This window comes from Muscardinus avellanarius (assembly GCF_963383645.1).
Source record: "Muscardinus avellanarius genome assembly, chromosome: 19".
Lineage (NCBI taxonomy): Eukaryota > Metazoa > Chordata > Mammalia > Rodentia > Gliridae > Muscardinus > Muscardinus avellanarius.
Window position 1 is genome coordinate 26134931 of NC_137805.1, and position 9402 is coordinate 26144332.

At 50.4% G+C, this 9402-nt stretch overlaps 1 protein-coding gene across 1 annotated transcript; it reads right to left on the reverse strand.

Annotated features, from left to right (window-relative positions):
• Positions 1-7135: 7135 nt before the first annotated feature.
• Positions 7136-8110, reverse strand: MC3R (melanocortin 3 receptor; the record flags this gene model as incomplete). Its single annotated transcript, XM_080716141.1, has 1 exon — positions 7136-8110. One exon carries the CDS (start codon positions 8108-8110, stop codon positions 7136-7138), a length of 975 nt encoding a protein of 324 aa, XP_080572267.1.
• Positions 8111-9402: the final 1292 nt, after the last annotated feature.

Consider the following 9402-nt stretch of genomic DNA (forward strand, 5'->3'; position numbering starts at 1 on the left):
AACTTGTACTTGTCTCTGATTCATAACATATAGACACTTGATTAGCGTCAAAGAGCACCTCAGCTCAGAGAAAACAAAGCTTCTCTCCAGTGGTATTGTGTGACCAAGGATAAGAAACAAACTACTCAGCACGCTGGATTATGCAAATCCTTGCGTGTCTGAAGCAGAATTAGCAAGCCGTCCCAGTCAACATTCTCACCGCTATAGTCCAAAACAGCTGACCACATACTGGGAGGAAGGAAGAATTATTTTCTAAGAGATTTTGGAGATTCCAGAGTTCAGTCCATGTTAGGTTGGGTCTGCAGAGCTCAGGGCACAAAAGCAGGAAGCAGAGAGAGGGAGTGAGCACTGCTCTGCTCTCACCCTGTGGAGCCCCGAAGCGCGTGCGCAGGCAGGCAAAGGGATTCAAAGACAAAAGCACAGTGTCTAAGGTCACAGCCACGGGGGCCCACCCACTGCCTCAGTTACCTCCCAGTAAATCCATCACAATAGACTTACCCACCAATGAGATTACAGCCCTCACAACTTAATTATATCAACTCTGAACATGAATACATGAGCTCTTTGGGGGGACAATCTACATCTAAGCGTAACGCAAGCCATCATGGACATTGTGATTATGAATAGAATCTTTTTTGGAGGATGAGAGGAGGTACAGTAACTGAACTCAGGACCTTCTACGTCTGAGTCACACCCCCCCCCCCAGTCCTTTGTCATTATTTTATTTTGAAATAGACTCTTGCCAAATTGCTGAGGGTTGTTAAATTGCTGAGGCTGGCCTCAAGCCTGCGATCCTTCTGTCTCAGCTTTCCAAGTACTGGTGTGACAGTCATGCACCACCACACTTAGCTTGCATCGAATCTTTTAAGGACATTTCAGTCTTTAAAAATGGATGTACTGCCAGGTGTGGTGGCGCACGCTTGTAATCCCTGCGGTTGGGAGGCGGAGACAGGAGGATCACTCAGGTTCGAAGCCAGCCGTGCTGGTTTAAGAGACCCTGTTTCCAAATAAAAATATAAAAAAATCGGTGTCTGGGAGTGTAGCCTGGAGGTAGAAGGGTTTCCAGGAATCCCAGTACCACCACCAAAAAAAAAAAAAAAGATGTACTGAATGGTTATCTAAAACTCACCAGGAATGTTTTAGAGAAAGCCAAAGAATTCTCGCTGTAATCTGTAAGAATGAGTGGGTTGTGCAAGTCAGCTGAGTCTACAAAAGCACCACATGGGAAGTGTTTGGGAGTAACGTAGGATAAGAGAGAGGAGTGGACAGCGGCTGGTGTTGTTTGCATTATTTGGAACCAACACCTATTTGAAAGATATTGCGGGTTCCCCGGTGCACAGATACACGCGGAGATCCATTATAGATGATATGGATGCCTTTATTCGTGGGAAGTCGGCCACCAGCCCCCGCGTGCCCATCTCTCCTGGTGCACATGGCTTGGTGTGGCTGATGTCCTCTTCCTGGTTCCACGATGGGGGCAGATCCAGGTCTGAGCGCAGGTGTGGGCCACAGTGATTGCTTCAAAGTCAGGTGTAGCATTCCAATGGGCTGTCTTAATGCTTGTTTTTTTCTTTTTTGGGGTGTAGGGACACGGGGAGAGAGATTGTTGGGAGAGATCAGCATCTGGCTTTCTCCTGAAGCTGGGACTGGTGGAAACTAAATCCTATGCTCCTGGACACCATGTTGCAAGAATCAGGTCCGGAATAAATTGAGGTCATCAGAAAGAGAGAGAGAGAGAGAGAGAGAGAGAGAGAGAGAGAGAGAGAGAAGGCAGAGAGAGAGAGACAGAGAGAGAGGGAGAGAGACAGAGAGAGAGAGAGAGAGGGAGGGCAGAGAGAGAGACAGAGAGAGACAGAGAGAGACAGAGAGAGAGGGAGAGACAGACAGAGAGAGAGAGAGAGAGAGAGAGAGAGAGAGAGAGAGAGAGAGATTCACATGTCAAGAAAACCCAGATCTACACATGTGCGTATGTATAGCTGCAAGGGCGCACTGCAGGCACTGTGCTATGGTTCCATCCAAAGATGGGGAGTCCCCAAAGAGGGGCCCCTGGCCCAGCACCCTGAAATTTCTGGCTCTGCCATCTGGTTTTCTACTTTCTGTTTCACACCTTAATAAAAGGAGTCTTGGAGGAGTTCTGTGTTTTTATTTTTGTCTTGGTATGGTAGGATGGCAGATCTGAAGCGACTCTGGATCATCTACTCTGGGGATTTAATTTATGTCGTTTTTAGCTAAGTCCATCTGCAAATGCATAAACTCAGCCTGTAAGCCAGCTCACAGCCAAGGTGGTCTCCGGGAGCCTGGAGCCCCTCCCACTTTGGCGCACAGCCCCTCCCCCTCCCATCCCCACCTGGTGCCTCTCTCCCCATGTCCCCCAGCCTGACTTTGCCCTTTTTGTCAATGTCAGAGTCCTGTTGGTTACAAACGACCGACGTGTAGCAGCTGAGCATAGAGTAGGGCTCTATAATCAGGCCAGCTTCAGAGCCAGTAGGTCCTGGTGCAGTGACGAGGGTCTCTTTCTTATCCTGTTTCCCCTGAGGTCGGCTTTATCCTCGATTGGCTGGCTCCTTGCCTGCAGGGGCAGCAGAGGCCTGCAGCTGGGCCTCTCAGTTCAGTATCCAGGTGCGGGCATCTGTTCCTCTGGCCTGCTGTGGCACGCAGACCTGGCTGCTCTGGCCAAGAGACAGAAGATCTCTGTTGGCCAGGGGAGGGCCAGGCACCTGCCATGGGGCTGACATTGAGGTTGGGACTTTTACCTGACCTGTAGTGTGAGCTGCCAGTAAGCTGTCATGGCCACAGTCGGGGACAAGGTTGAAACCCACCCACAGAATCCGGCTTGACCAGTCTTGAGGGTGGCAGGACTGAATCCCAGGGGTGACAACATATTCCTGTTGCGTGAGCCCCAAGCTGGGCCTGGTGCCCAGCGTTCCCGAATCCCGGCCCTGAGCTCCTCCTCCCTGCACCCCCATCTTTCCAGGGTGAGGCCAACAGCATCTCCTTTCCTGGTAAACAGAGTCCTTCAAAGCCTCTCTGCGGCTCTTGTCTCTAAGGACCGTCTGTGACATTGCGCTTGCACCCCCTCTGGTGTGGAGCGGGACACGTGGCCGCTCCGAAATCCAGTGCACACCAGGGAACCTGCGGGCTGAACACAGGACGATTTTCCCTCTTGCAACTAAAAATGGAGTAACGGCCGCTCCAGCAGCGTGATAGCCCGAGTTCTCCAAAGCCCTGAGCAGGGGAGCCGAGCGCCGGAGTCTTCTGGAAGTGGGCTCCTTGGGCGGGAACTGCACGTCCTCGGCCGGGATCCAGCGCCACCTCAGCTCAGCCGCGCTCTGGGGAAGCAGGGCTGTGGCTTCCGTGTGGCCGATGAGCCACAAGAACTCTTCTGTACATTGATGACACTTTAATAAAAAGTACGCAAATAATAAAGCTTCATGAGTTGTTACAAAGGGGTGAAGCAATAAAGGATAGCTGCTTATCCACCGGACACAGTGTGTGTGTGTGTGTGTGTGTGTGTGTGTGTGTGTGTGTGTGTGTGAGAGAGAGAGAGAGAGGGGGGGGGGGAGGAGAGAGAGGGAGAGAGACAGAGAAAGAGAGAGAGACAGAGAAAGAAAGGGAGGGATGGAGAGAGAGGGAGGGAGGGGGGAGAGAGAGAAGAGAGAAGAGAGAAAAGAGAGGAGAGAAGAGAGAAGAGAGGAGAAGAGAGAGATCAGAGTTGGAGCTGGCAAATCTAAAATCTACTTCTTTTGATCCAGGCAGCCAACTTGCCAGGTCCTGGTGTAGAGGCCAGTGCCTCCCAGACAGGCGGAAGATCACACACTTTTAAGCCTGTCTATCCTGCTGCTTAAAATGTGCAGTGGGTCCCCATGTGAAGACCTGAGGGGTGGCGGTGAAGTTGACAGCCATACCCCAACTCTCAGGGTCGCTCACCCCAGGGCAGGATGCCAGGAACCTCCTTTTGATGCGCTTTTGAGCAGCCTTTGATGTCCTCCCACAGTCTTTGCAGAAAGACAGCAAGAGAACTAATGAGCCGTGCCTCTTGAGCTGAACGCCCTCTTTCTGGAAGGCCCGTTACTCACAGCCCGGTGTGTGGGCGCAGACACGCACCCAAGTGTCCCCAGTGTCATCGGCCCCGGCTCAGCTACGTGTAGTGCTCCTAAGAGAGGTGACGGGACATCGAAAACACACGGGGACCCGGGCGTGGTGGCGCACGCTGGTCATCCCAGCATTTGGGAGGCCGAGACAAGAGGATCGCAGACAGCCTCAGCTGCTTAGTGAGGCCCTCTGCAACTCAGTGAGACCCTGTTTCAAAATAAAGAATAATAAAAAGAAAATAGGGCTGGGGGTGTAGCTCAGAGGTAGAATGCTCCTGATTCAAAAATAAAAAAAGAAAAGAAAAGAAAGCGCACTGGGGTGTGGCGTGGGCAACCTGACCCGAATCTCCCCTTTCCTATTTGTTTGCTGAGTTTCTGCAGACAGGTTTTTTAACCTCTCTGAGGTTCAGATGCCTCGGCTGTAAAAGGACAGTCGCAGAACCTACCTTGAAGGGTCTGTTGATTGTGTATCCCCGTTTCTGGCCTCTGTTGAGGGGAGAACTCTGGTTTTGTGTTATGCCCATCTGAGAGGCCTCTATGCCCACACCCTTTAGAATGTGGGTTCCGGATTAGTAACCACACTCCCGGAGCTTGTCAGCACCCCAGTGCAGACCCTGGGCACCAGCTCTGATCTGCTGAACCGGGATTCTACATCTGAATGAGATCCCAGGTGATTCCGGGGCCTCCTAAGAGGGAGGGGAGCTGGATCCTTTGTGATTCTGGAAACCTGTTGGAAACAGCTTGTTAGTACAAAAAGACATCAGTACCCATGTGCAGAATGAGCAACCAGCCTGGCCAGTCAGCTATTCCTGGACAATCATAAAACCCCTCTGGAACCAAATCTTTCATCTGTAAAATTACACACACACACACACACACACACACACACACACACACACACACCTATTTTAAACATTTGTTGACAGGATAAAATAAAATACTGTAAAAATTGTTATAAAAGAAAAAGCAAATACCGGGTGTGATGGCGCGCGTGCTTGTAATCTCAGTACTTGGGAGACTGAGACAGGAGAATCGCAGGTTTGAGGCCAGCCTCAGCAACTTAGTGATTTACATTTTTTTTTTTTGTGGTACATTTCCAATACCAAAAGAAAACACTACAAAAATAATAAAATAGAACTAGGAGTGTAACTCAGAGGTAGAATGTCCCAGAGTTCCTTCCCTAGTGCCAAAAAAAAAAGAGAAAAAAAAGAAAAAGAATAAAGAAAAACAAGTTATTTTTATCTTGTTTACCCAGAAAAGGATATCATAATTCCTACAGTTGTTGATACAATTTTCAAAGACTTCACTTTCCTGTTTTTAATATTTACTTGCTCAGTGGCACAGATGAGTCCCATTATTTGGTGCGTGGATTAAAAGAATAGGAGATGGCACTGGTCTGGGAACCAGAAGCCTGGTATTTGGGGCAAGTGGCTGGGAGCGTTTTGTAGTTTGGCTGATAGGCATCGTCTTAGAAAACACTAGCTGACTGATCAACGGGGCTGTTTATGTCATTTACAAAATACACACGGTGTAGCATCCCCGGGCCGTGTGCAGGAGCCACTAGGGAGATTCCAGGTGGCGCATCGGAAAGTAACACATGTTTAGCAGCCATAAAAGCTTTTTATTATTTTCAAACATCACAGACAAGGCAAGAAACACATGATGTTGTTTGTATTTGCAGAAAATCTTCAAGTAGAAAAAAAAGAAAAGAGCCCTGACGTATCCTAACACAAGGGAAAGACACAATTGCACATCTAAGCCGCAGCATACCGTAAGAATTCATCAGAGGGGTGGCCCAGACTGACGTTATCTGGGGCGAGGAAGGGTGGGCGCCGTGAGGAGATCATGTCCCTGCGCTCTGCTGGCCAGCGCCTCTGACCCTGCGCTCGCAGGAGTGAATCGCCTTCGTTGACAGGGTACACACAGATGTTGGAAGCAGGGTGACCCCGCTTTAACACCAGGTGGAGTTAAAAGGAGTAATGAACCCAAACCCACTCTCTCTCACAGTTGATGCTGAACTAATCATGCGATCGAGACGGTTACTATGAGCGAAATAGAAAAGAACTTCCGGGAAAGTCCTCTGGCAGTTCCAGTTCCTCAAACAATCTAAGCAATAGTAAAACAATTTCTTGTGATACACACGCTGTCCGGCTCATGATTCCCTCACTTGTCTTCAAGGCAGAAAAGGAGTAACAGGAACTATACGTTTTTTTTTTTTTTTTTAAAGATTAGTGTGTACCTTGAAATGGCATCAAGATACCAGAATAACAAGTACATTTTGATTGCTCACAACCCTTAATGTTTGGTTGGACTTTGAAGGCTACCTTAGATCTAATGCACAGAATCCTAACAATAGCAGACACTCACAAGGGCGGCAGAAATACAAGCCAGTCACACCCGCGTGCTGTTTTGGGGGCGGGGGAGGCTGGTGTGAATGCAGAATAGGATGTGGAGAAACGGAACCATGCCGTTTCTTTTACAAAGAATTTGTTGATTTTAGATAATCGCGTTGTTGGAAATAGAGCAGCAGAGTAGGAATTCGGTCTCGGGTCTAAGCGCAGAGCTAATTCCCCGGCTGGCAGCTGGAGGTCGCAGGTGTTTCCAGGTTTGCTTGCAGAACTTGGAACCACCCTTTCTGCTCCCGAGAGAGTCCTCCAGCCTGGCCGGCGTGGAGCATGAAGACCTGGATGATATGAGGCAGACGAGCAGGCAGGCATCAGCAGCCCCGGGTGCATGGGAATAAGTACAGAAATGAATCCAACACTCCGAACAGCTGTCATTGATTTCCCTAACCATGCAGGACCAGCAACTGCGACTTACCCATACCCGGGTCCTTGCAGAAAGCCTCTACCGCACCATTTAAAAGCCTCTTCCCCCCTTTAAAGGGCTTCACAAGCTTAAAGACACGTGTGCTGCTGCTGCTGCTGCTGCACATTTTGAGATCTTCCAAGTACTCTCTTTTATCCTTTTTCTTTCCGAGCATCTCAGCTGGACAGAGGGCGCACCGTGACTGTACAGCTGACCACGGCCACGGCCCCGACGTCCTACCCCAAGCTCAGGCCGTTGCAGCCGCAGAGAATCTCCTTGAAGGTTTTGCGCAGCTCCAGGCTCCGGAAGGCGTAGATGAGGGGGTCGATGACGGAGTTGCACATGATGAGGACCAGGTAGGTGTTGAAGTGGGCCGTGTAGCAGATGCAGTAGGGGTTGGTGGGGCAGGTGATGATCAGGACCAGGTGGAGAAAGAAGGGGGCCCAGCAGAAGATGAACACACCCAGCAGGATGGTGATGGTCACGGCTCCCTTCATGCAAGACTGTTGCTGTGGGGCCACGGCGTCTGCTGGGGGCAGCGCCGCGATGCGCTTGACGTGCAGCCGGGCGAAGAGGAACATGTGCACGTAGAGGGTGCCCATGAGCAGCATCATGGCAAAGAACATGGTGATGAGGCACACGATGACCATCTTGCTCTCGGAGTAGACGATGAAGACCACGCCGCAGACACCGCAGCACACCCAGATGCCCGTGATCAAGGTGAGGGCCTTCCGCACGGTCATGATGCTGTGGTAGCGGAGAGCGTAGAAGATGGTGACGTAGCGGTCCACGGCGATGGCCAGGAGGTTGCAGATGGAGGCCACCAGGGATATGCAGATCATGGAGTCGAAGATGTTGTCCATGTGTTGGATGAATTGGTCCTCGAAGGTCAGGTAGTCACTGTTGATGATGGCGATCATGATGGTCTCCAGGGCGTTGGACACGCTCACCAGCATGTCGGCCACCGCCAGGCTACAGAGGAAGAAGTACATGGGAGAATGCAGGTTGCCATTCCTGAGGACAGCCACGATGACCAGGATGTTTTCCAGTAGGCTGATGATGCCCAGAGCCAGGAAGACCTCGGGCTTGATGAAGACCTGCTGGCAGAAGGCACTATTGCTCTGGTTGTTCAAGGCAGGTGCTGCAGCAAGGGGCTCTGAGCCATTCCGCGGTGCTGGGGGAGTGGGGTTCGGGCAGCAGGAAGAATTCATGGCTGGCACAGGGCTGATCCAAGTGCCGGGCATCCTACAGGAGTCCAGAGGAGGCTGCTGCTGCTTCTGCTCACAGGACAGACAGCATCTCCCTCCAGATACTTCTTTAGATTGAGTGTCTAGTCTATCCTTAGTTTTTGTTCTCCCACAGAACAAAAGGAGAGAGGAGAGAGGAGAGAGGAGAGAGGAGAGGGAGAGGGAGAGGGAGAGGGAGAGGGAGAGGGAGAGAGGGAGAGAGAGAGAGAGAGAGAGAGAGAGAGAAAGAGAGAATGTGTTAGTGGCTTGGAGACTTACGGAGAACTTTCCTCTGCCCCTCCAGAAACAGCAGTTTAGCAGACACTGATCTGCCGGCTTCTTTTCTCCTCCTCTGACCCTCTTCTGTCTGTCTCCAACCTGGAAGCACAGAAACCTGCCACCGGTTGCTACAGTTACAGCTCTATTCACAGCAAGACAGGGGATGCAGCCCCTGTCGCTGAAAGCGAGGGGAGAAAACCCAGGCTTTATACATCGCCAGGGCGAACAACTCCTACTTAATCTTGAGCGCAGCTCAATGACCACAGAGCATCCGGCACCTGCCTGCCTGACAAGTGGGTCCTGGGTCCAGGCTTCCGCGGGGAGATGGAGCGGCACTCTGATGCCCCCTGCAGGTCACGCTGAGCAGCTGCACTGAGGCCAGCAGTGTGTTTGAGAGGGAGGCATCCATCTAAGCTCCCGTTCCTTTGTTGCTTGGGTCATTTTTAAAATAAAAGCAAGCTCCTACTATGTGTCAGACGTCTGTTGGGTGCAGGGATACAGTGGTGAGCAAGATAGCAGCTGCCCAGTCTTCCTAGACTCGGGGCCAGGCGGGAGAAAGCGGGCATTCGTGGGAATACCCTGAAGATACTGTGAGTTTAGTCCCAGACACCATAATAAAGCAAATAATGCAAGAAAGCAAAGCAAACCACACACATTTCAGAAAAACTTCTCTCTGTGTTGCGTGTAATGTAGAATGGTTGTAATCCTAGTACTTGAGAGACTGAAACAGGAGGGCTGTAGGTTCGAAGCCAGCCTTAGCAAGACCCTGTTTCAAAATAATAATAATAATAATAATAATAATAATAATAATAATAATAATAGAAAGGTCTGGGAGGTATAGTTCAGAGGTACAATTCCTCTGGGTTCAATCCCTACTAACACACACACACACACGCACACACAATTTCCCAGTACTTATAATAATCATCTTTACACTACACGGTAAGCCAGTAAGTGTGAAATATGTTATGCCTAAACAATGTAGGCGTCTTAATTAA